Source organism: Pelobates fuscus, chromosome 5 (assembly GCF_036172605.1).
Source record: "Pelobates fuscus isolate aPelFus1 chromosome 5, aPelFus1.pri, whole genome shotgun sequence".
Classification (NCBI taxonomy): Eukaryota; Metazoa; Chordata; class Amphibia; order Anura; family Pelobatidae; genus Pelobates; species Pelobates fuscus.
The window spans coordinates 353,401,542-353,429,012 of record NC_086321.1 but is presented as its reverse complement, the minus strand read 5'-3'; the positions used below and the strand labels follow the sequence as shown (position 1 = coordinate 353,429,012).

Genomic DNA, 27,471 nt, shown 5'->3' with positions numbered 1-27,471 from the left:
ACCCCCCTCCATGGCCCATTAGCCCTCAATTGTAGTCTCTACTGGGGCCTTGAAGGGATTATTGCACTTTTGTTCCTTGTGTCTAAAGATTGTGTAGGGTGTGGCTGGAGGCGGTGCATGGAGGCGGGACATGGGTGGCGCTTGCTGCGGAGTATGGGTGGGGCCTGTAAGGGGGCCCTTGATTTATTTTGCCCGGGGGCCCTGAGGGTTCTCAGTCCGCCCCTGAAAACACACTTATTGCACTATAATTATATAAAATCCGTTTGCCTTACTTCTTATCCGTTAGGAATGTTCTGTTTTATAATGGGGAAGAGAGGCTCGCTTTCCACACCCTGCTCTTGCTTCAGTTTGAAGAGTTTCTGACGCAAGACGTCCTGGTGTCTCTCTCGAAGCCTAAAAATCAACGAAAAAGATAAATAAATATGAATCAGTCTGCCAATTTTACTGCATACTTAACAAGCCATACAACGTGTCTTTGTGGAGTCCCATCACGCAAAATGTTCTTTACCTAGCTCTGGCCATGTAAGCCCTAAGCTGCTGCAGGAGACTCTCCCAATACCCAATATCCAGGTTCGGTCCTCCTTTTCTAATCTTGCTTTCGATTCCTTGAAAAATCACCTGAAGCTGGTTGTATGTCTTTCCTTTAAATACAGCCTGTACATCGGTGGTGACAGAGGCATTTACCCCTTCTCGTCTTTCACCTATGCAAACGAAGGTAGGTGGTCTACGTGATCTCACAGGAATCTACGTATACACTGATTGAAGAGGGCTTTACCAGAACTTGCAGTGTAAGTAAAATCTGGGTTACACAGCACTAGGGTGCAATTGGAAACTGGGTTAAATTAGGGTTAGATTTAGCAACTGACTACGATTCATTACACTTACAGTTACAGTAATATTAATGGGTAAGATTAAGATTTTGGGGTAGGCTTATTGAATCATTAATCAGACATGTATAACCATAATCTAGGGGTAGGCAATCCAGGCGCTCAATGTGTTTTGGACATCTCCCCTGCTGCTTTGCCAGCTTAATGGCCATAAGAGCATTATGGGAGATGTAGTCAACAATATTTGGAGTGCCAAAGGTTGCCTACATCTGCACCCTAGCCTTAAATTGTGTACCTCCTGGTGCTGCAGAGCAACCTCTAAACCTCTGTGTGCTTTAACTCACCTTGCAGCACCTCACTTAGCAGCCATCTTTGGCTGATACCTTGGGCATTCTGAAAGATTGGGGTGACCGATTTCTATGGGTGACAAATCTAAGAACAACAGATTAGCTGATATAGCTGCAAAAAGCCATAGGAACAGGATGGTAAATGAATCTGTGCAGAAGGTGGAACAGCAGCTGGTCACAAACCACTAAGTGCCAAAAAAAATAATAAATTAACAAATACAATCATAAAATAAAATAAAAACAAAAAGTCTTCAGAATACTCATTATAAAGACTTTTTGTTTTAATTTAATTTTATGATTGTATTTGTTAATTTATTATTATTTTAAATAAAATAAAAACAAAAAGTATTTAGAATACTCAATTGAGTATTCTAAAGACTTTTTGTTCTTATTTATTTTATCTTATTTGTATTTGTTTATTTATTATTTCTGGCACTTAGTGGTTTGTGACCAGCTGCTGTTCCACCTTCTGCACAGATTCATTTACCATCCTTTTCCACTTGCTAGTGGAGATGTGCTTGCTGATTGCTACCTGAATGTAAGTGCAATCAGTGCAATAAAATTGTTTTACATTTTAACAGGACTACTCTATGTATATATTTCTATCCTTTGAGGATTTCCACTTGAAGAGTTCCCTGTATACAGATACCCCTAAGGGGAGATGAGCGCAGACCATCTGTACTTCTTGTAAGTTCTCTACCTCGTGGGTGCTGTTTTCACTTGTCATTACATACTTCACTATATATAATTTATTATCCTTTAGATTTGTTACAGATCACGTCCTGTTATACACGTTGTATCTTTACTTGCACCTGTTATATTGTATGTGCTATCCCACCTTTTGAGCTCCTTTGGCTTTTTGCAGCTATATCAGCTAATCTGTTGTTCTTTTATACATTTCGTTTTGAGTGAGTGAGGTACACTCTTGGTGATAGCACATCTTCACTTCTTAGGTCACGTTATAGTACATTTTTTGTACAAATCTAAGAGCAACACCAGTTTAGAGAAGAAACCCCAGAGATTAATTTTGAAAGCCCACATCGAGCAAATAACAGCTACCGTAGAGGATGCATAGTAACATGACTCTTTAGCTTCCCTATTGACTGATGTGTCATAAAACGTCTAAAAATAAGAAAACCTTGCAGTTAAAATGTTACTTGAAACTACTACAGATGTAAAACAGCTGCTAAACACATCCAATTTCACATTTATATATCTGTGATCCTAATAACAGAGCAGTATGATCACACATGCATACCAGACATATACCATAGCATATGCATATCTCAAATGTGGCATCCAATGAGTTAAAACACTGTAAGGATACAGCATTAAACAAACACTATACTGAGAATTCAAAGTGAATTTCAAATTTAATGTCAAATTTCTATTTGGCTAGTCTTACCTTAACTTTTAAATTCAACAGCGCTGTGTCCTATTTCCAGAATTCAATCACAAGTAGTATGGAATGTGAGCTTGAAATAATGTTCGAGAAGCATAATTTGACTTTTAAGTACAAAATAAGAACAGAAAGGAAAGATGTCACACTGAACTTATTATATGTACAAGGGATGTGTCCAGCTACATCTTAATGTAGGACCAGATGGTCCTCCGTATACCCCATGTTACATTCATACCTGCACTTTTGAATATATTTTTTTACGTAAAACAAAAAGTTAAAAACAACAAAACACATTGAAGTAAATTTAAACATATGTTCTTTATGATTTAACATTAAATTAATATGGACTTTGTATAAGACGCAAACCCTAATGTCCCGGGACTATTAGCTCTTCTAACTAATTTCAAGAACACAAAGTTAGAAATGTCTCCGGAGATTTTACAGTAGAAACTAAAACGAGTGATATGCAGCCTCAATAAGAAAAAACAAAAACAATTAAACTATATTTGTCTGTTTCTCCTGTCGTTTCGATAGTTATACCATTAAACCAGCTATGAACTAATAATTTTACCAATTACCAGAACAATAGCATTTCTTTTCCTATACAGTATACAAGGATATCAAAAAAATGAGGGGGTTAAGAATATATAGCAAGCATAAAGGGGCAAACAAAATAGTTGTGTCTACAAACCATATGTTCTAAAATGATCAATTTGTCTAAGAGTTTTATTATTCCTCCATGCTCCATTTCAGTAAACTTGGGTGCCCTCTTCGAAAACATCTATAAGATGATAAAGAAGAAATAATATATATAAGGTTAGAAGTTGAACTTACTTGCTTTTTTGCACGATCCTGTTCTGCAGGAAGCCGCACAGTTTCCTTATGAGATGAATCCTTAACTATTTGAAACAGCTGGTTGTCTGTCTGTGTGATCTGTACGGATGTGTGTGTGTGTGTCCGTTCTAGTGGAGCGTAAGGGGATTTGTGCTCTTAGTTCTTTCTTCTATTCATAGAATGAAGAAATATTATTCAGATCCGCCATTCTAAACGTTCCAATTACCTCTGTCCTTCCTACCCCAGAGGGCAGATTAAGCACTAATGCTCAAATCTATGCACTCTTGCAGAAGAATTATCATTACTTAATATTTTGACATCATTTTGTTATTTTTTTTCTTTTTTATTAATTCTTCATACCATTATGTCTTTTGTGAAAGAATGTAATACTGGCTAGCCTTGAAGCAAAAAGTGTTTATAATTGAGTGAAACGTGCCTTACATGGGTGCAAATATCTGTTTAGAGTGCATTTGTGTACACAACTTGTCTACCTCAGCTTGCTAATGTTTTCATTAGTTTACAGATTGAGCTGCTTCGAGCTGAGCCAAATTTGCATTTAAGATGAACGGTCGTTCTTGCTTTTTCAGCACAACTTTAATGACATTTGTTTAGTCTTTATTTTTTCAGAACAATGATTATATTAATTGGTTTTAAGTGGGATCCAACATTTTTCAGAGTTGTGTTTTGGAATTAGCTGCATAGACTGCGTTGGGGTTTATTTACCAAACAGCAAATTATATTGAATTAAAAAGCAAATTGTAAAATTTAGGCTGTAAATTGTAGCTATACGTAAGTTGGAAATTTTTGAAGACTAGCAATCCTTATAATTCAAAGCACAGTTATGAGCAGAGAGATGAGGCAAGACTAATTAATTTCTCTCATCTAATTCAACCTAGCACAAGATTCTTAATGATACTGCCGTATTCCTTTTAATTAAAGGAGCACACCAATAATATATATATATATATATATATATATAATTTTTTAAAACAATTTAGTAGATATACCCCAATTAAAACATGCATGCATTTAATTATGTTTTTTTAGTTAGGGTATAACTAAAACAGCTACCAAATGCTGTGGATTTCTTGTCTGAAGCCTTTGCATGCCCTCCCCTTTTAATCCCGCCCAGACTTTCTGTGTCTGTCCAATCCCAGATTTCCCAATGCTGCTCAAGGAGAAGTCTTTGCAAGGCAAGTGCTCTTCAAAATGACTTGCCTCTGAGCTAAACTACCAGGAAGTAACAGGACCGGTTATCTGATTGATAGCCAGGTGGTGTAACAAGGTAATGGAAAAATGCCAAGTTCTATTGAAATCTGCACTTTTTGTAAAAATGTTTTTAAAAAGGACACACTTTTCACACATAAAGCATTTCAGCAAGATACAGTGCTTTAGGCATGTGGAGTGTCCCTTTGAGGTCCTAGCATATTCTATTCATGTTATTGTTTTTGCTGATAAAATATTGCTTTATATTACTGAACCACCAAACCACCTTCTTAAAATGTTTATCATTAACGGTCAGTCACTAGTTTTGAAGCAAATCTTTCCATACCTGTAGCTCTGGGACTGTGTTTCCCATTAAGCGTGTCATACATGCTTACACTGGTACTACACTAGAGATCTGGTCACATAAAATATCCGGGAGTCTTCATCCCTAGAGACATAGGTGTGCGCACTGGGTGTGCCGGGCACACCCTAATCCCCGCGGCGCGCCTCTGGATTGAAACCGTCAGGGGAGAGCTCAGGATTTCCCCTGTCGGCTCATGCAGAGCCGGCGCTATCCGAGCACCGGCTCTGCTCTAAGCCTCCCCTCACCGACCCACAGGCAGTGAGAGAGGCAGGAGAGGACCCGGGGAGCTTTAGCCAGCAGCTCCGCCGGGTTGCTCTCACGAGATCTGAGCATTGCCACGGCAACACTCATATCTCGCAAGAGTGAACTCTAGCACCGCAGGTTAGAGTTCACTCTCCACTGGACCACCAGGGAAGGCAGAAAGGATCCCCCTCCCTACATAAGGTAAGAAGAGAGGGGGATATTAACTGATCTGCCCCCACCTCCACCCCCACAAATCACCCAAACATACAGCACACAGACACATACAGCACAAAGACAGCACCCACACACATACAGCACCCTCACACACATACAGCACCCACACACATACAGCCCACAGACAGCACCCACACAGCATCTACACACATACAGCACCCTCACACACATACAGCACCCACACACATACAGCACACAGACAGCACCCACACAGCATCTACACACATACAGCACCCTCACACACATACAGCACCCACACACATACACCCTACAGACAGCATCCACACACATACAGCACCCTCGCACACACACAGCACCCTCACACACAGCACACCCACACACATACAGCACCCTCTCACACACAGCACACTCACACACAAACAGCACCCTCACACACAGTACACTAACAGCACCCTCACAAACACACACAAACACCCTCACGCACATAGCACACTACCAGCACCCTCACACACACATCACACTAACAGCACCCTCACACAACACACACACACACACACACACAGCAGTGTATATATGTGTGTGTGTGTATATATATATCTATATATATATACATACATATACACGCGGCCTGTGTTTGTGCTTTATGGTGCACACCCTAATGCAATAGGCTGTGCACGCCTATGCCTAGAGACAGAACCACCTGAAACTAACTGTCTGTTGGCCCATTTGAGAAGGGCTTGTTTAAACAATTCCCAAAACTGTTATGGCCTCTTCACATGCTTCCTATATTACTTTCCATCAAACATATTTAATTCTATCTTCAATAAATTTCTATGTCAAGGTAAAAATCTGACGATAGCTTTCTCTTATGTGCAGCAAGCCAGGTTTAGCTTTAAAGCGGCACTGTCATGCCCAACTTACCTTTCCCCAATCGATTCCTCTTCTCTCTCCCTCTGTCAGGATCTGTTCTTCATTTCTTCCTGTCTGCTCTAGTTTTCTTTAAAACATAAGACAAAGTAGCTTTGACCAGCGGAGGAGCAAAGTGGGCTCCGTTTCCTGTGGTCAGAGAAATTTTCCCACATTTCTCACCTTTCCTCCGTGATCTCGCAATGCTTCCTGTCAGTATTCCCCAACGTCCTGTCACTTAGACAGGACGCCGGCAAAACTACAGAATTTCGTCCTAACAGAAGGAAAACAGTTTCTCCATTCATGTTAGGACGCAATTCGGGACTTTGTTCGGATCAGAATTTCATTCGAATGAATGAAATTCCAATCCGATTTGTGTCGCGGCTGCATCTTGCAGCCACTTAGTAGATAATGCCCTAATTCCCATGGTATTAGGGAGCTATCTACCAAAAGGCTGTACTTTAAAAAAAAAAAAACACTCTAGTGTCGACCCCCAGAGGATGGGGCTCTAAATGAAAAGGTGGGGGGACCGGTTGTCCTCCTCCCTGGCCCCCTCCCTGGCCCTAAATGAAAATGGGGGGGGACCTATTGTCCACCCTGGCCCCTACCCATGAGCGGCAGGTGGAGGCCCTAAAAAAGTAATCCATCTTCACCCAGTGAGGGCACCGCGCAGGCTGAGCTCCGCATGACGGGGAAAGGCTTATAAAGACTTCCCACCAGGGCCGGACTGGGAGAAAAATTCGGCCCGAGCATTTTTTTATCCCAGCGGCCCACTAAGAAGAGGGCGGGTCAGAGGAGGTGTGTTTTGTCATCACTAATGACAAGCACGCCCCCTCTCAAAGTGAGCATGTTGGTTCAATGCTCTTCCAGGGCAGACCATGCGCAGAGCTCTGCTGAAGAGCTCTAGCATGAGAAAAAAAAAACTGTATTTGTTCTGCACAGTGCAAGCAAATTTAATAACATGCTTGCACTGTGTTTCCTTGCAACTTGTCTCTGGTGTCTCTATAACTGGATACCAGGAGACAAAAATGCCAGGAAAGAGTATTGTGCATGTGTTTGGAGTCTGCTTGTGGTATTGCGTGTGTGTAGAGTGAGCTGATTGTGGTGTGGTATTGTGTAATAAGGTTAGTTTTAGACATGTTGTGCCTGTGGTGTAATGTGATGCATATGTGGCTAGGGGCTGTAGAGAATGTATGTAAAGGGGATGTAGCATGTGTGCAAACAGGCTATAGAGTGTGTGTATAAGTGATGTAGTGTTTGTAGAAAGTGTGTGTTTAGGGGTGTAGTATGTGTTTGCTTACAAGGAATCTAGTGTGTGTGTGTGTGTGTGTGTGTGTATAGGGGATTCAGAGTGTATATGTTAAGAGTGTAGTGTGTGTGTGTGTGTGTGTGTGTGTGTGTGTGTATATGTGTATAGGAGTCTAGTGTGTGCTTGAAGGACCCAGAATGTGTAGGAGATCTAGTGAGTGTGTGTTTATAACGGATTCAGAGTGTATATAGGGATCTAGTGTTTATATGTGTGTAGATGATCCAGAGTTGGGTAAGGGATCTAGTGTGTGTCTGGAATGTAATGTGTTTAGGGGTGCAGTATGTGTGAGGGGTGCTGTGTGTGTGTGTGTATGTATATATATGTGTGTGTTTGGAACTATTGTGTATGTGTGTGGTGCAGTGTGTTGGGGGGGTTCTGTGTGTATGTGAGGTGTGCAGTATGTGTGCGTGATGGATGCTGTGTGTGAGGGGTGCTGTGTGTGAGGGTGCGGTAAGTGGTATGTGAGGGTGCGGTAAGTGGTGTGTGTGAGAATGCTGTGTGTGATGTGTGTAAGAATGTGGTGTGTGAGAGTGCTGTTTGTAATGTGTGTGAGAGTGCTGTGTATGATAGTGCTGTGTATGATGGGTGTGAGAGTGCTGAGTGTGATAGTGCTGTGTGTGAGAGTGCTGAGTGTGATGTGTGTAAGAGTACTGTGTACGATGTGTGTGAGAGTGCTGTGTGTGATGGGTTAGAGAGTGCTGTGTGTGAGAGTGCTGTGTATGATGTGTGTGAGAGTGATGTGTGTGAGAATGCTTTGTGTGATGGGTGTGAGAGTGCTGTGTGTGATGGGTTAGAGAGTGCTGTGTGTGAGAGTGCTGTGTGTGAGAATGCTGTGTGTGAGAATGCTGTGTGTGATAGTTGTGAGAGTGCTGTGTGTTATGTGGGTGAGAGTGCTGAGTGAGTGCTGAGTGTGATGGGTGTGAGTGCTGAGTGTGATGGGTGTGAGTGCTGTGTGTGATGGATGTGAGAGTGCTGTGTGTGATGGGTGTGAGAGTGCTGTGTGTGATGGGTGTGAGAGTGCTGAGTGTGATAGTGCTGTGTGTGAGAGTGCTGAATGTGCGAGTGCTGAGTGTGATGTGTGTGATGTGGGTGAGAGTGCTGCGTGTGATGGGTGTGTGAGTGCTGAGTGTGATGGGTGTGAGAGTGCAGTGTGTTATGTGGGTGAGAGTGCTGAGTGTAAGAGTGCTGAGTGTGATGGGTGTGAGTGCTGAGTGTGATGGGTGTGAGTGCTGTGTGTGAGAGTGCTGTGTGTGATGGGTGTGAGAGTGCTGTGTGTGATGGGTGTGAGAGTGCTGTGTGTGATGGGTGTGAGAGTGCTGTGTGTGATGGGTGTGAGAGTGCTGTGTATGCTGTGGGTGAGAGTGCTGTGGGTGAGAGTGCTGTGGGTGAGAGTGCTGGGGGTGAGAGTGCTGGGGGTGAGAGTGCTGGGGGTGAGAGTGCTGGGGGTGATGGGTGTGAGAGTGCTGGGTGTGAGAGTGCTGAGTGTGATGGGTGTGAGTGCTGAGTATGATGGGTGTGAGAGTGCTGAGTGTGATGGGTGTGAGAGATGGGTGTGAGTGCTGAGTGTGATGGGTGTGAGTGCTGAGTGTGATGGGTGTGAGAGTGCTGAGTGTGATGGGTGTGAGAGTGCTGAGTGTGATGGGTGTGAGAGATGGGTGTGAGAGTGCTGAGTGTGATGGGTGTGAGTGATGTATAAATGTTAGAATGGATTTTGTGTGTAGGGGGGGTAAACAAATAAAATAACAAGCATTATGTCCCCCCCTCCCTTCTTACCTTTAGCCTGGGAGGGGGGGACTGGTTCCTGGGACTGGGAGGCAGAGTGGCAGTGTTCCCTGGTGGTCCTCGTGGTGAGTGAACTCTAGCCTGCGGGCTAGAGCTCACTCTCGCGAGATCCGGTCGTTGCCATGGCAACGCTCCGGATCTCGCGAGAGGAACCCGGCGGAGCTGCAAGTTAGAGCTCCGCCGGGTCCTCTCTCCGGGCAGGCTGTCTCCCTCCCTCTCTCCCCGCCGGCGGCCGCATTGGATAGCATGTGGGCCGGTGAGGGAGATCTTTGATCTCCCCACCGGCCCGACATTGAATACAGCGGGGCCGGCGCTCGGATAGTGCCGGCCCTGCATAAACCGGCAGGGGAAGTCCTGGGACCTTCCCCTGCCGGCCTCGGCCCCACGGCCATCGCGGCCCACCGGGCATTTGCCCGGTGTGCCCGATGGCCAGTCCGGGCCTGCTTCCCACGCCCTGCAATTTGACTTAGAGCACTCTGATTGGTTCATTCCAAGCCAACCAATTAGCGTGCTCTGACAGGTAAACGAAGAGACTGACAGGTAAGTCTCTACATTTACCTGTCACAGCACTCTGATTGGTTGGCTTGAAATATAACCAATCAATCAGAGTGCTCTGTGTCATTTTACACAGCGTGGGAAAGTTCTTTGGAATTTCCCCATGCTATGTAATTTGACTCATCACACTGTGATTGGCCCCCCATTTTCATTTACGGCCCCCAACCGCGCTCATGGGTGGGTTCTGGGGGAAGGACAATAGGTCCCCCCCCATTTTCCTTTTGGGCCCACATCCGCCGACCGTCCACATATTCTTGACCCCCCCATGCTGGCACGTTCTAACCCAACACTCTCCACACCACTTACTTGGCGTATCCTGGGTATCCGATATGAATGGCCATGACCCATTTTAATAAGCCCTATACCAGACTCGGGTATGAAACCTCATTTGTATCACAAAATTCGGAAATGTGCTTAACCCCGCAAGCATAGGATGACTATGTCTATGAACCTGCTATTGTTATGTAATGTTATAATACAAAGTGTCTCTTATGTTATACTTATAATATTGGACAAGCTTATCCAAGCACTGAAAAATAAAGAATAAAAAAATTAAAAAAATAAAACTATAAACACAGAATTGTAAACTAAAAACTAAATAAGAAAAAACATTTTAGAATGGCCCATACAATCACACATATACACAACATGCAACAATATTCTATTAAATCGAATAGAATAAAATATCTTAACTCCACGTACAAGACCAAAGACATCAAGGTGTTGATTCCCAAGGTCATTGGGAACATAGCTGTACCTAATATCTCGGTACCTAGTGGTACTCGTAGGAAGGAGACCTGCTGATGTCAAATTTAAGTCAAACCAGAAAGAAAGAGAGAGAAATAAAATGAATTATCTCTTAATTGTAGAACCGTAACATAATGTTCAATATCTAATATCATCCTACTCCTCATTGCTCATGTCCTCTGGCATCCTTTGACCTCGGTTATCCCTTGACAATCCTGCTGGTTCAGTCCTTGCCTGTCCTGCGACTTGGTACTTCATCCTGCACAGCCCCCGTGCACAGACCCACAGGCCGGGTGAATTCTTACCTGACCACCTTGGCCTGTGGCTATCGGCAAGGGTGAGCAACATATCTGCGCTACAGACTCCCAACTCAGGTAAGACCCTGACAAATACATGTTATACTCTTTCTAGACCATAACCTCTCTAAAGTAAATACATTTTACAACATGTCAGAAGGCTTCATATTTTGCATTAACTTTCTTTACTCAAACTCTAGCAGCACAGATCAATCATAAAAATTTAACCAATCAGAACAACTAATCACGACATATATAAAGTGAACCTTAAGTTGGATCTGTGCCATCTATCTTGTAAATTTGAATCTTTTTCTTCTAATTGTTTAACTTTAGTTCCAAGGCAATATGTGAATCTTTTAGAACTTGTAATTGGAGGTTGAGTGCCTCTTCTTATTCTTCTATGGTTTGGATTCTTCGACTAAGAGTTAATTTTTAAGATCCGTAAACTTAATTTTTTTTTTTTATATCATTAACAATGCTGAAGAGATCTTGGTCAGTGGTATTTTGAGGGTGATGTGAAGACATCTCTGTGAAGGATCTGTCTTCTGCTTCCGTGGGGGTTTGTGGTGTAAAGAAAGAGAATAATCTTTTTTTCTTGTTGTTCGTTTAATTTTCTGTTTTGTCTGGGGTTTTAGAGTCCTGCATTCGTTTAGAGGACATATTCCCCCCCCTCTTTTCCATTCTCTTCCCTTCACATCTTCACTTCCTTCTTCTCTTCTCTTTCTGGGAGAGGGAGAGGGAGAAAAAAAAAGAAAAAAAACGGGGATACAGCTGTTAAAAGAAAATTAAATAATAAATAGTATAATATGTCCGAGGCAGAGCCAAGCCAAGGAGCGGGTTATCCGAGCTGCTTAGTATGCCTGTACTTTACTGGGATACACACTCCAGAAAAATGGAGCCGGTGCTGAACTTGTGACCACTATAAAACAACTGGAGGGCCACCTGAGCCTAGCAAGGAAATTGTTCCATCTTGGGAACTCTGTGGATGCTTTGGAATCTGCCAAACGTGCAATCCACCTCTCCGATGTGGTTCTGCGCTTCTGTATAACAGTCAGCCATCTGAACAGAGCCATGTATTTTGCTTGTGACAACATCCTGTGGTTGGGGAAGACAGGCGTGTCCAAGAAGATGGACCAGGAGAAGTGGAGTCAGCGCTCCTTCAGATATTACGGTACTTATTTTCCCTCATCATGAATCTGAGCCGAGATCTCTATGAGCTCAAATTCCTCATGGAGGTGGAATGCAACAGCAAGTGCTCTGCTAGCAAATTGAGTGCTGAGAATCGAGTAGTCCCTCAGAAAAAGCTCCCCCCACACCATCTTCTGGGCATCCAACTTCGACTTCTCATCCACATCTTGAGGAACAATCCGCCGCTCCTTCTCGATGTTTTGAAGAACACCTGTGATCTTTTCATCCCACTGGACAAGCTGGGTCTTTACAAGACAAACCCTGGACTTGTTGGACTGTGTGGCCTTACTTCTTCCATACTGTCCATCCTGACCATCGTACACCCATGGCTGAAGCTGAAACCCTGAGCACTTAAGGTTTCCTTTAGGAACCTTGTTAACGCACGCAATTCTGTTTTGAATCTTCCTGACATTTAAGTTTGAAATAATTGAATGGAAAAAAAAAACAAGCAAGATTTATTAAGCATGAAATTCAACTGAATGTAGAAGCTTAAATTGGTTAATAAACAGCTGAATAGTTTAACGGCTACGACTTGGCAGATGAGGTGTTTCTATGAACCCACAATCTGTGAATCCCCCCCCCCCCCCAAAACACAAAGTAAAAGATTGCAATCAACACAATTAAAACACAGTATTGTGTAGGCATTTAAAAGCAAAAGGTGATATGTAAGCTAACTTTTAATGACCACATTTAAATTAGAAATTTCTCAGAATGCACGATAATTTAAAAAATGTTTTTAATCTATTTAACATGGTGATTAAGCATATCTATAAACCAGCACAGAAAACCTCTTGAGGGGCTATGGTTTGTTTTGTTGTTGTTGTTGTGTTTTTTTTTTTTTTCATTATATAAGGAATTTAAAATCATAACACAATTGTGGACTGGTGTAGCAGTAACAGTGTTGATGAACAGAGAGGAATGTTAGACTCTTAGACTTTTGTTTTTTCATTTTAATTTTACTTTACTTTTTGTTTTATTTTATTGTTTTATTAATTGGGTGGATTGCAGTTGTCGTACGTTCATATATCATACGCTGGCAAGCCATCTTTGTAGCTGCAGTAAAACATAAGAAAGATAGTCTAGTGTCTTGGATGATGTTGTGAGCTGGAAATGCAGTACGTTCTTTGCTTTGGAAGAACGAGCTTGCCAAATATGTGACGGTCTGCTAGGTGTGACGGTCTGCCAGGTGTGACGGTCTGCCAGGTGTGACGGTCTGCCAGGTGTGACAGTCTGCCAGGTGTGACGGTCTGCTAGGTGTGACGGTCTGCTAGGTGTGACGGTCTGCTAGGTGTGACGGTCCGCTAGGTGTGACGGTCCGCTAGGTGTGACGGTCCGCTAGGTGTGACGGTCTCCAAGGTGTGACGGTCTCCAAGGTGTGACGGTCTCCAAGGTGTGACGGTCTTCTGTTTGAGCCCACTTTTGTCTTCTTTCAGTTCCTTCAGGTCCCCTTAAAATAGACAATTGCCAGACAAATATAGATGACCAGTAGCGATAAGCGAGACTGTCACAATACTGTAATGTAATGTAAACATCTCAAAGTAAGAGAGGCAACAAGCAGCAGTCCGACAGCAAAAAGATCATTAACAAAGTAAATGTGCAGATGTGCTAATAATAACTAATTAATATCTGCTGTTGCCTTTTGGGGGCGGCTCATATGTTCTATTAAACCTCCTCTAAAAAAAACAAAAACAAACATCCTGTTGTGCAAAAAACAAATATCGTATAAAATATAAGTGAAATAAATACAAATATTTTGTGTATATCAGAAAGACATTTAAGTGTATTCAATGCGCCAAAGGTTTAAGGTTCATACCGATATCTTAAAGCAATCAGGGTATCTGTATGAGTAAAGATTACCTTTGGTCCAGTATGATTACAGTTACTTTCTCTAATACCTTATGCCGGCATCATAACCTTTGTTTCAGTTGTGTCTGGTTGTATACACAGTTTTAACTGTAGTCTATATTTTGGCTGTGTACGGCTTTAACAATGCTCCAACTTCACATGTAGATTGCATGCTTCCACTTCTTACACAGCGTATGGATCTCAATATTGTGCATTTAATATCAGTCATTAACACCAAATGATGGAACTGATTTGTACTAATTGTTCTAACTTATTTTAACAAATTAACTGTCAAGTGACAATTTGACATAGACTTTGTCTCATTGTGTTGGATTCTCAGCTGCCATTAGGATGTAGACCTTCGATCAGTACGTGAACTTGTTTACGTGGGTTTTGTTTATTAACAGGCAAACCAGTGTTTGTGTTTTGCTTTTTATTTGTTTGTAAAAGCTGTCTGGTTGTATTTTCCTAAGGGTTTTCATCGTGCCGTGGGGGGCCTCCATAGTTACTCTCAATGAACGCGATAATGCCTTTTTCCCACAGCTGTCTCTTGACGGCCATAGCTCCTCCTTTTGTCAGGTTTTGTCAAGCAGAGATAAAATACATAGTCCCTACGTTGTCCTATGAAATTCCAACACCGTATTTATGAGCATTTCATAAGATTTTATCTCTTGTTAAATGCTTATATTTGGGCGACAGGAGGGGGTGACGGAGCCTCAAAAACTGGAAACTGTGGGGCACGCAAAACCAAATTGCAAAATGTAGAACATAATAATGAGTTCCAGAATTAACATCAACTGGCAAGAGCCGCGCACGCATTCAAGCCGCCCATAGGAAAGCATTACTCAGTGAGACAGCCACTAGAGGCTGGATTAACCCTCAGTGAAACATAGCAGTTTATCTGAAACTGCTATGCTTTCAGCTGCAGGGTTAAAACTAGAGAGACCTGGCACCCAGACCACTTCATTGAGCTGAAGTGGTCTGGGTGCCTATAGTGGTCCTTTAAGTAAATACATTCTCCAATTATACAGCTTACAGAGTGCACGGTTCCACTGCTGGAGCACTCTTGAAACTTTTTTTTTTTTCATTTAAGGCTTGACCAAGGTTTCCAGTGACAACCAGGTATTCAAATGTTTCCAGTGACAATTTGAATATTCACCCAGAATTACACAGACCTTTCTGTGAGTGTAAACTTTCATACCAGCTCAGAATTATTTTTTAATGTTAACTATTTTTTTATATTCTTCTCATGAATTTGGTAACATGATTGCAGTTGTACCTGTAAACGGTTCACGGTTTGCAAGATGTGGTACATTTTACATGTAACAGAACGGTCTTTATCACAAACCCAATGATTTGATCTTTGCTGTGTTGATATCATGGTATGCTGGTTCAATAAAATAATGGGTTAAAAAAAATAAATTAAAAAAAAAATAATAAATAAATAAATAAATAAATAGTGTAATATGTCCAAATCAATTTTAAATGACACTTTTTACTGGTAACACTCGCAATGTGGTGGAATTAGTATCGCCTTAAAGGTGCTGCCCCCGATGATGTTGTGCTGTATTTTAATAAGTTAAGTTAATTTATATATTTTTTGTTCTTCACATTTGTTTTTGTTTTTTGTTGGTAAAGGTTTTTAGATATGTTTAGACAAACCCTGCTTCTTCCATTCTGACCAACAGGGCCGCCATCAGGGCATGACAACCATAACAGTTGTCATGGGCCCGGCGGTCCTGGGGGGCCCGAGCCCCACATACTGCTGCAGTAAGTAATGGCTGAGCTGGGGAGTTAATCTCCCCAGCCAGCCTGCACTCAGCAAGGGGCCCGCACAGCCGTCCGCGGGCCCCTGCTGCTACTAATCATCTCCTCCGTGCAGGGCACACTGAGGGACAGCTATAGGGCCCCTCCCAAAGACCCCACTAGGCTGCCCCTCAGTGTGCCTGTCTCCAAACACAGCCTCACTGAGCTGCCTGTAACTGCTCAGGGCAGCTCCGTGCAGCTTGTTCTGTAGGAAGTGACATCACCAGTCACAGTGCAGAGTGAGCTGTGCGGAGCTGCCCTGAGCAGACTTACAGGCAGCATGTCAGCATTGTGAGGTTCCTTCAGAAGAGGACCACCAGAGAGGTAAGGTTTGGGAGGGTTTTGGGAGCCCTTACCCCCCCTTGCTCCCAGTGCATCCCCTACCCCCCCTGCTCACACTGCATCCCCTACCCCCCCTGCTCCCACTGCATCCCCTATCCCCCCTGCTCACACTGCATCCCCTATCCCCCCTGCATCCCCTATCCCCCTACCCCCCTGCTCCCACTGCATCTCCTACCCCCTTGCTCCCACTGCATCCCCTGCTCCCACTGCATCCCCTACCCCCCTGCTCCCACTGCATCCCCTATCCCCCCTACCCCCCTGCATCTCCTACCCCCCTGCTCTCACTGCATCCCCTACCCCCTGCTCTCACTGCATCCCCTACCCCCCCTTGCTCCCACTGCACCCCCTACCCCCCCTGCTCCCACTGCATCCCCTACCCCCTTCTCCCACTGCATCCCCTACCCCCTGCTCCCACTGCATCCCCTACCCCCTGCTCCCACTGCATCCCCTACCCCCCTGCTCCCACTGCATCCCCTACCCCCCTGCTCCCACTGCAGCTCCTGCCCCCTGCACTGTTCACTAACACACTCTGCACTACATTTACTAAACACACTCTGCACTACACATACACTACATACACTACATTCACTAAACACACTCTGCACTCACTACAAACACTACATTTACTAAACACACTCTGCACTACACACACACACTACATTCACTAAACACACTTTGCACTACAGACGCACACTACATTCACTATACACATTTTGCTCTACACACACACACACACACACTACATTCACTATACACATTTTGCACTACACACACACTACATTCACTGAACACACTCTGCACTACATTCACTATACACTCTCTGCACTCACTACAAACACTACATTCACTAAACACACTCTGCACTACACACGCACTACATTCACTAAACACACTTTGTACTACACACACACACTACATTCACTAAACACACTTTGCACTACACACACAGACACACACACTACATTCACTATACACACGTTTCACTCACTACAAACACACTACATCCACTACAAAAACACACACTCTGCATTCACTATACACACACTCTGCATCTAATGCATGCATACAAACATTACACAAAACGTACAATCTGCATCCACTATATACACTGCATCCATGACACACATACTGCATCCACTATACACACTGCATCCATGACACACATACTGCATCCACTATACACACTGCATCCATGACACACATACCGCATCCACTATACACACACACACACACTTCATCCTTGTGGGCGGACTCGGGGCTGGCCCCGGGGGCCCAGATCTTAAGCTGTGTCAGGGGCCCTAAAATTTCTGATGGCAGCCCTGCTGACCAATGCCCCACGTCTTAATTGGAGTCAGTCTGAATGTAACAGAATGACGTGTTCAGGTACTGCATGTGCTGTTGGGTTTCCTGTGAGGAACTGTGCGATATCATTTCCTAAGAGTCAAGATTCAGAGGCAAATATCTTGTATTACAGCAAGTATTTTCCTAAATATGGTCATACATAATCAGGAGTTTCGGTTCATATCCTCCTTCAAGATTTAAGCAATTTCAATATCTTAATCGTTTCCTGGACAAACGTTTAAAGTCCTTTGTCTTAATCACAATAATTAGAATCAGCAGTAAATTTCAACTCCACTTTGTAGCTTCTCAGAATCAAGATTATTGCCAAGAGCTAACCTAATTTATGAACAGCTACGCGAATTAATACTCGATTGTCAGCTGAGTATGAATCCTTCTCCCAGATTCTCTAATTATAGTTCCACAGAGGTTAAAGGGACAATGCGTTACACTTAGGTTGAGTTTTCTAAACAAAACTCTCAAATCAAACATTTAAAATATCCTTGCACTTGGTTAATTTTGTTAAAATGTAACAATACGAATTTCAGTTTGCAAATTTCTGTTTAGTAATGAAGTTACCCACAGTAAAAATGACACAACGAAGATAGCTTTTCCTGCGAATACGACCAAGAGGGGAGGTCTGTGTCCAGTTTTCTCATAACACTCTCTCCTAGAAGAGGTTCCTTGCTCTGGGAAACAAGACATAACGGTATTAACTGAAAATGTGCCTTAACATGTGTTTGCATTCCAGGCTACAGACGGATTCACAGAATTCTGACTAGGCTGGTGAAGAAGGGAGAGAGGTGAAAAACAAACAAACCCATCAGAGCAACTAAACTACAGAAATCTTCCCAGTTTCATACGATAAAACCTAAAGCATTATTTCATTCCTAGCTACAAACATTTATTGCAGCCACACTGTCCTTTGAAACCCATGTGCAGCATTTAATGGACAACTGTCCCCTGTACAATATTTTTTCATATGATAATCGTTTCAAGTTTTCGAAGGAAATTGATACTGTGTTAAATAAAATATATTTAGAAAAAAGTTAAAAAACAAAAACTAATTCCTACCTTTAGTATATGACAGGATCCTTCAGACATATACATAAAGCTTGGGTCAGACAGTGTTTGGAAACCTCTGTTTAGTCTCTATGGTCCTCTCTGATTCGTAGTGCAGTGACATCATCAGACCCATTAATTATCAAATACAAACACTGTCTAACCCAAGGTGTATGTATATGGCTGACAGATCCTGTCATATACTAAAGGCAGGGATATAATTTTTCAAATTGTTTTTACATATACTTTGGTTAACAAAACTTGATGAAAGGATCATTATATTAAAAGTTAGTGTTGAGGTGACATTTCTCCATTAAGGTCTGATTTTTTTTTGTCATTAATCCATCACTTTTTATCAAAACTAAAACATCCCAGTATTTAAAAACCTTTATGCTTTTTGAGTTTTTTTCGTAAAACCAATTAGATGTTAAATTTATTTTCCAACAATTATCTGTTGTATTTTCCGTATCCCGGGTGCAAACATTATCAATCTGCAGACTTGAAAGGTTATTAATCAAAATGTGTATTATCGGGAATTCAAAGTGAATTCCTGTCACGTCCCCCTGTGCCTCCATGCAGCATGACTGCATCTGATCAATGCGGTTATGCTGTTAAAAATAATAAAAAATTACCTAAGGCAAGTCAGCGTGCCATTCAGCACCCTAGTGGCGCAATCCCAGACCGGTGCGGCGTTCTAATACTCGCTGGCCGTTGCGGTCCAAAGCAACTATGTAGCCCCGCCTCCGTCATCAACAAAGATGGCGCTGACGTGCGTGTCACGTCACGCAAACGGCGCACACGCACGTTTTGGGGTCAAAGGCTACGTACAACCAATCATAGCCTTAGCATGGTTATTTAAACTCAAAATAGCATTTGGTCAGTGCCCTGTCGTGGTTTCCACTAGTTGGTTAACAGAGAGTGCGTTCCTATTCTAGTTCTTTTTGGTATTTGACTTTGGCTTGTATTTTGACTTCCAGTATTTCTGGTAACCTGGACTTTCGGCTTGTTTCCTTGTTGTGTCTCTTTCTGTGTCCCTGACCTCAGCGAGTATTTTGACTATTCTTTATTTACGTTAAGTCCGGCCATTCTATGGTCCGGTATACGTTATCCTTGTTCATTGTGTATTACATAGTTTTGCATGTTGGGTCAAATAGTAATCGTGACAATTTCATATTGTAGCCCAAAATAACCGATCCAAAAACATAATTGACTTGCCAAAATTTGTAATTTACTTAAAATCCATTTCATACTTTAGCGAATAACCCTGTTGATCTTATTACAATTATATTTAAATACATTTACAATAGGGATATTTCTATGAAAAGTCACCATTTATCCCAACTCGGTTAACCCCTTAAGGACACAACTTCTGGAATCAAGACGGAATATTTCCGTCATGTGTTCTCAGGGGGTTAATATGCCAGGGCAATCCTTAGCAACAGCAGCAATATTCTGTTTTAAACCTTTTATCATGTAAACCGTATCTTACATTCCAGAAATGCAAAAACAAGAATGACCCTATGCTCAAAACTTTCAGGAATGGGTCTGAATGTTTTCTCCAGTATTCAGAAAGAAAGAAAGATTAGACAAGCTGGTTATCTGCATTTATTAGGTTTTTCTGATGTGTCCTCTCTTCCATATAAAATTCGTACATGTATATTAACATGGAGGTTGTCTGGCTCAGTGTAGGTCAGGTGAATAGAAATGATATAATTTATAAACTGAAATTATAACCCGGAATTTTATATGGAAAAAATGGACTCCGCAACGAATACAATATGATCAAGCTTATTTTTTTTTTAATTACTACAACTTTATTGAACCTTTAATACTTTTGTTTCCAATACATTTGTCTAGCAAGAAACTCTGTGGAATACACGGTAAACCTTGAATTCATGGCACTTAACCCCTTAAAGACACATGACATGTGTGACATGTCATGATTCCCTTTTATTCCAGAAGTTTGGTCCTTAAGGGGTTAAAGGGACACTATAGTCACCTGAAGAACTTTAGCTTAATGAAGCAGTTTTGGTGTATAGAACATGCCCCTGCAGCCTCACTGCTCAATCCTCTGCCATTTAGGAGTTAAATCCCTTTGTTTATGAACCCTAGTCACACCTCCCTGCATGTGACTTGCACCGCCTTCCATAAACACTTCCTGTAAAGAGAGCCCTATTTAGGCTTTCTTTATTGCAAGTTCTGTTTAATTAAGATTTTATTATCCCCTGCTATGTTAATAGCTTGCTAGAGCCTGCAAGAGCCTCCTGTATGTGATTAAAGTTCAATTTAGAGATTGAGATACAATTATTTAAGGTAAATTACATCTGTTTGAAAGTGAAACCAGTTTTTTTTTTCATGCAGGCTCTGTTAATCATAGCCAGGGGAGGTGTGGCTAATGCTGCATAAACAGAAACAAAGCGATTTAACTCCTAAATGACAGTGAATTGAGCAGTGAAATTGCAGGGCAATGATCTATACACTAAAACTGCTTTATTTAGCTAAAGTAATTTAGGTGACTATAGTGTTCCTTTAAGATTCCTCAGAAGGGACCAAGCTGCTAACAAGACCATTCATATTCTGGATTACCTCCTACAAGGCTTGGATCACATTAGATGACAAATCCAGTCAGTTTTAGATCTAGTGGACCATTAACAGCTGCAAATGTTAGCTATGTCTAGAGGTTTACTTCTTATTAAAGTAAAACACCCAACACCAAAACCACTACAGTGGTTAAAATGCCAGGAGTAGCCCGCTTATGTGGTGATTGGAGTGTTCCCTTAAGTATATTAATATAGCAAGATATTTGGTATAATCCATGCAAGTTTCCTTAATGATGTTGTTCTAGGTTGAGTGACAGTCCCTTAATCTGGTGCAAATCAAGGTTGATTGCAATTAAAAACAGCAGGATAAACTAGAAAAGCTAAAATTTCTGGGGAAATTGTGTGAAGTGTTCTTGCCTCCACCAGTACTATACAATTGGAGTGGGCGGAGTAACTGTTATTATTTATTTATATAGCACATTTAATTGCAACGTTGTTGCCCAAAGTGCTTCACAGTTACATTAAAACATACAGTTATACAAACCTTTAGCAGGTGCAAAAGGCCCTGTCTATGACATCACTTGCTGCTGCAGCCTTGCACAGGTCAGAGTATTTTTGCGTTTGCCATCTTCAAACGGTCGTATTTTAAAAACTATAAATCCTACAGTGAAGAGAATGTGAGAATCACAAGACCCAGACCTACATTTTGATGTATAGTATGTCTCTGAGATATTAACAAGGAAGGCACAGTCGCAGTTTAAAAATTGCCCTTCAAATGTGAGCTTTGCAGAGTGGAGTTTCAATGAATGTCAATGGACGGCATGAGTTGCAACAAATGGTCATATTGTGATAACTATTCGGACTGTGACTTAGCCGTGGACATTTTTAGTGACACCGCGGATAGCTGAACGTTTTGATCTAAGATTTGTGTAGGTGGGTCTGAAAATGAGGGAGTGGTGGCAGTTTAGAAATCATGTCCTGATTTTTCAGATTTTGCCAGCTCCCACTCTAGCTTTGCCATTCATTCCTATGGGACAAATTTCGCCACAAGAACGACGATATTCCGTGAACCATTCGGTGAAACGTTCCACAAAGTAATAGCAATCCGATCGGGAACAATCTGCACGTTTTGGTAAATTTTCGTCTATGTAGTGTAAAAACTGTGGGAGGAGTTAGGGTGGCAAATTTGGCTATAATAAGAATAATAATAATAACTAGAAAAGCTACAATTTCTGGGGAAATTGTGAAGTGTTCTTGCCTCCACCAGTAGTATACAACTGGAGTGGGCGGAGTAACTGTTATTATTTATTTATATAGCACATTTAATTGCAACGTTGTTGCACAGTTACATTAAAACATACAGTTATAAAAACATTAGCAGGTGCAAATGGCCCTGTCTATGACATCACTTGCTGCTGCAGCCTTGCACAGGTCAGAGTATTTTTGCGGTTGCCATCTTCAAACGGTCGTATTATAAAAACTATAAATCCTACAGTGAAGAGCTTTATATTGTGAGAATCACAAGACCCAGACCTACATTTTGATGTATAGTATGTCTCTGAGATATTAACAAGGAAGGCACAGTCGCAGTTTAGAAATTGCCCTTCAAATGTGAGCTTTGCAGAGTGGCGTTTCAATGAATGTCAATGGACTGCGTGAGTTGCAAACAAATGGTCATATTGCGAAAACAATCAGGACTATGGCTTAGCCGTGGACATTTTTATTGGCAGCAGGGATAGCTGAACGTTTTGATATAAGATTTGTGTAGGTGGGCTTGAAAATGAGGGAGTAGTGGCAGTTTAGAAATCATGTCCTGATTTTTCAGCTTTTGCCAGCTCCCACTCTAGCTTTGCCATTCATTCCTATGGGACAAATTTCGCCACAAGAATGACGATATTCCGAGAACCATTCAGCGAAACGTTCCACAAAGTAATAGCAACGCGATCAGGAACAATCTGCACGTTTTGGTATATTTTTGTCTATGTAGTGTAAAAACTGTGGGAGGAGTTAGGGTGGCAAATTTGGCTATAATAAGAATAATAATAACTAGAAAAGCTACAATTTCTCTGGAAATTGTGTGAAGTGTTCTTGCCTCCATCAGTAGTCTACAACTAAGTGGGCGGAGTAACTGTTAGTATTTATTTATATAGCACATTTAATTGCAATGTTGTTGCCCAAAGTGCTTCACAGTTACATTAAAACATAGTCAAAAAAAATTAGCAGGTATAAAAGGCTTTGTCTATGACATCACTTGCTGCTGCAGCCTTGCACAGGTCAGAGTATTTTGGCGGTTGCCATATTCAAACGGTCGTATTTTAAAAACTATAAATCCTACAGTGAAGAGCTTTATATTGTGAGAATCACAAGACCCAGACCTACATTTTGATGTATAGTATGTCTCTGAGATATTAACAATGAAGGCACAGTTGCAGTTTCGAAATTGCCCTTCAAATGTGAGCTTTGCAGAGTGGAGTTTCAATGAATGTCAATGGAAGGCGTGAGTTGCAAACAAATGGTCATATTGTGAAAACTATCAGGACTATGGCTTAGCCGTGGACATTTCTAGTGGCAGCAGGGATAGCTGAACGTTTTGATATAAGATTTGTGTAGGTGGGCCTGAAAATGAGGGAGTGGTGGCAGTTTAGAAATCATGTCCTGATTTTTCAGCTTTTGCCAGCTCCCACTCTAGCTTTGCCATTCATTCCTATGGGACAAATTTCGCCACAAGAACGACGATATTCCGTGAACCATTCGGCGAAACGTTCCACAAAGTAATAGCAATCCGATCGGGAACAATCTGCACGTTTTGGTATATTTTTGTCTATGTAGTGTAAAAACTGTGGGAGGAGTTAGGGTGGCAAATTTGGCTATAATAAGAATAATAAGAATAATAAGAATAATATATATGTGAGATAACATTAAGTGGTCTTGCTATGCAAGAACACTTAACTAGAAAAGCTACAATTTCTGGGGAAATTGTGAAGTGTTCTTGCCTCCACCAGTAGTCTACAACTGGAGTGGGCGGAGTAACTGTTATCATTTATATAGCACATTTAATTGCAATGTTGTTGCCCAAAGTGCTTCACAGTTACATTAAAACATACAGTTATAAAAAAATGAGCAGGTGTAAAATGCTTTGTCTATGACATCACTTGCTGCTGCAGCCTGGCACAGGTCAGAGTATTTTTGCGGTTGCCATCTTCAAACGGTCATATTTCTAAAACTATAAATCCTACAGTGAAGAGCTTTATATTGTGAGAATCACAAGACCCAGACCTACATTTTGATGTATAGTATGTCTCTGAGATATTAACAATGAAGGCACAGTCGCAGTTTAGAAAATGCCCTTCAAATGTGAGCTTTGCAGAGTAGAGTTTCAATGAATGTCAATGGAAGGTGTGAGTTGCAAACAAATGGTCATATTGTGAAAACTATCAGGACTATGGCTTAGCCGTGGACATTTCTAGTGGCAGCAGGGATAGCTGAACGTTTTGATATAAGATTTGTGTAGGTGGGCCTGAAAATGAGGGAGTGGTGGCAGTTTAGAAATCATGTCCTGATTTTTCAGCTTTTGCCAGCTCCCACTCTAGCTTTGCCATTCATTCCTATGGGAAAAATTTTGCCACAAGAACGACGATATTCCGAGAACCATTCGGCGTAACGTTCCACAAAGTAATAGCAACGCGATCGGGAACAATCTGCACGTTTTGGTAAATTTTAGTCTATGTAGTGTAAAAACTGTGGGAGGAGTTAGGGTGGCAAATTTGGCTATAATAAGAATAATAATAATAATATATATGTGAGATAACATTAAGTGGTCTTGCTATGCAAGAACACTTAATAACTAGAAAAGCTACAATTTCTGGGGAAATTGTGTGAAGTGTTCTTGCCTCCACCAGTACTATACAATTGGAGTGGGCGGAGTAACTGTTATTATTTATTTATATAGCACATTTAATTGCAACGTTGTTGCCCAAAGTGCTTCTCAGTTACATTAAAACATACAGTTATACAAACCTTTAGCAGGTGCAAAAGGCCCTGTCTATGACATCACTTGCTGCTGCAGCCTTGCACAGGCCAGAGTATTTTTGCGTTTGCCATCTTCAAACGGTCGTATTTTAAAAACTATAAATCCTACAGTGAAGAGCTTTATATTGTGAGAATCACAAGACCCAGACCTACATTTTGATGTATAGTATGTCTCTGAGATATTAACAAGGAAGGCACAGTCGCAGTTTAAAAATTGCCCTTCAAATGTGAGCTTTGCAGAGTGGAGTTTCAATGAATGTCAATGGACGGCATGAGTTGCAACAAATGGTCATATTGTGATAACTATTCGGACTGTGGCTTAGCCGTGGACATTTTTAGTGACACCGCGGATAGCTGAACGTTTTGATATAAGATTTGTGTAGGTGGGCCTGAAAATGAGGGAGTGGTGGCAGTTTAGAAATCATGTCCTGATTTTTCAGATTTTGCCAGCTCCCACTCTAGCTTTGCCATTCATTCCTATGGGACAAATTTCGCCACAAGAACGACGATATTCCGTGAACCATTCGGTGAAACGTTCCACAAAGTAATAGCAATCCGATCGGGAACAATCTGCACGTTTTGGTAAATTTTCGTCTATGTAGTGTAAAAACTGTGGGAGGAGTTAGGGTGGCAAATTTGGCTATAATAAGAATAATAATAATAACTAGAAAAGCTACAATTTCTGGGGAAATTGTGTGAAGTGTTCTTGCCTCCACCAGTAGTCTACAACTGGAGTGGGCGCAGTAACTGTTATCATTTATATAGCACATTTAATTGCAACTTTGTTGCACAGTTACATTAAACCATACATTTATAAAAACTCTAGCAGGTGTACAAAAGGCTTTGTCTATGACATCACTTGCTGCTGCAGCCTTGCACAGGTCAGAGTTTTTTGGCGGTTGCCATCGTCAAACGGTTGTATTTTAAAAACTATAAACCCTACAGTGAAGAGCTTTATATTGTGAGAATCACAAGACCCAGACCTACATTTTGATGTATAGTATGTCTCTGAGATATTAACAATGAAGGCACAGTCGCAGTTTAGAAAATGCCCTTCAAATGTGAGCTTTGCAGAGTAGAGTTTCAATGAATGTCAATGGAAGGTGTGAGTTGCAAACAAATGGTCATATTGTGAAAACTATCAGGACTATGGCTTAGCCGTGGACATTTCTAGTGGCAGCAGGGATAGCTGAACGTTTTGATATAAGATTTGTGTAGGTGGGCCTGAAAATGAGGGAGTGGTGGCAGTTTAGAAATCATGTCCTGAGTTTTCAGCTTTTGCCAGCTCCCACTCTAGCTTTGCCATTCATTCCTATGGGACAAATTTCGCCACAAGAACGACGATATTCCGTGAACCATTCGGCGAAACGTTCCACAAAGTAATAGCAATCCGATCGGGAACAATCTGCACGTTTTGGTATATTTTTGTCTATGTAGTGTAAAAACTGTGGGAGGAGTTAGGGTGGCAAATTTGGCTATAATAAGAATAATAATAACTAGAAAAGCTACAATTTCTGGGGAAATTGTGTGAAGTGTTCTTGCCTCCATCAGTAGTCTACAACTAGAGTGGGCGGAGTAACTGTTAGTATTTATTTATATAGCACATTTAATTGCAATGTTGTTGCCCAAAGTGCTTCACAGTTACATTAAAACATACAGTTATAAAAAATTAGCAGGTGTAAAAGGCTTTGTCTATGACATCACTTGCTGCTGCAGCCTTGCACAGGTCAGAGTATTTTGGCGGTTGCCATCTTCAAACGGTCGTATTTTAAAAACTATAAATCCTACAGTGAAGAGCTTTATATTGTGAGAATCACAAGACCCAGGCCTACATTTTGATGTATAGTATGTCTCTGAGATATTAACAATGAAGGCACAGTCGCAGTTTCGAAATTGCCCTTCAAATGTGAGCTTTGCAGAGTGGAGTTTCAATGAATGTCAATGGAAGGCGTGAGTTGCAAACAAATGGTCATATTGTGAAAACTATCAGGACTATGGCTTAGCCGTGGACATTTCTAGTGGCAGCAGGGATAGCTGAACGTTTTGATATAAGATTTGTGTAGATGGGCCTGAAAATGAGGGAGTGGTGGCAGTTTAGAAATCATGTCCTGATTTTTCAGCTTTTGCCAGCTCCCACTCTAGCTTTGCCATTCATTCCTATGGGACAAATTTTGCCACAAGAACGACGATATTCCGTGAACCATTCGGCGAAATGTTCTACAAAGTAATAGCAATCCGATCGGGAGCAATCTGCACGTTTTGGTAAATTTTCAGCTATGTAGTGTAAAAACTGTGGGAGGAGTTAGGG

General features: G+C 41.6%; 1 protein-coding gene, 1 long non-coding RNA gene and 1 pseudogene across 3 annotated transcripts; 2 read left to right on the top strand and 1 right to left on the bottom strand.

The window, feature by feature from the left end:
* Nucleotides 1–275: 275 nt before the first annotated feature.
* LOC134612279 (splicing factor Cactin-like) lies at nt 276–4,989 on the bottom strand. The gene is made up of 5 exons (XM_063456618.1): nt 4,963–4,989; nt 2,234–2,296; nt 1,172–1,244; nt 509–701; nt 276–393 (listed from the first exon to the last, which is right to left on the bottom strand). Exons 1-5 carry the CDS (start codon nt 4,987–4,989, stop codon nt 276–278), a joined length of 474 nt encoding a protein of 157 aa, XP_063312688.1.
* A 5,629-nt stretch (nt 4,990–10,618) lies between these two features.
* LOC134612278 (peroxisomal membrane protein 11B-like) lies at nt 10,619–12,649 on the top strand (annotated as a pseudogene).
* A 374-nt stretch (nt 12,650–13,023) lies between these two features.
* LOC134610368 (uncharacterized) lies at nt 13,024–14,842 on the top strand. Of its 2 annotated transcripts, none has more exons than XR_010090851.1 (3): nt 13,024–13,370; nt 13,592–13,704; nt 13,741–14,842. It is a non-coding gene; the product is annotated as an uncharacterized LOC134610368 (long non-coding RNA). The 2 variants fall into 2 exon arrangements; XR_010090852.1 differs by having other exon boundaries at nt 13,592–13,720; nt 13,757–14,842.
* Nucleotides 14,843–27,471: the final 12,629 nt, after the last annotated feature.

Excerpts from the sequence above, each read along its gene's own strand:
- LOC134612279 (XM_063456618.1), bottom strand. The coding sequence starts at position 4,989 with ATGGGAAACACAGTCCCAGAGCTACAG. Across the intron at positions 2,297-4,962 it reads ACACAGTCCCAGAGCTACAG|ACGTTTTATGACACATCAGT; the intron begins GTATGGAAAGAT and ends TCTTATTTTTAG. Across the intron at positions 1,245-2,233 it reads GTTACTATGCATCCTCTACG|AAATCGGTCACCCCAATCTT; the intron begins GTAGCTGTTATT and ends TGTCACCCATAG.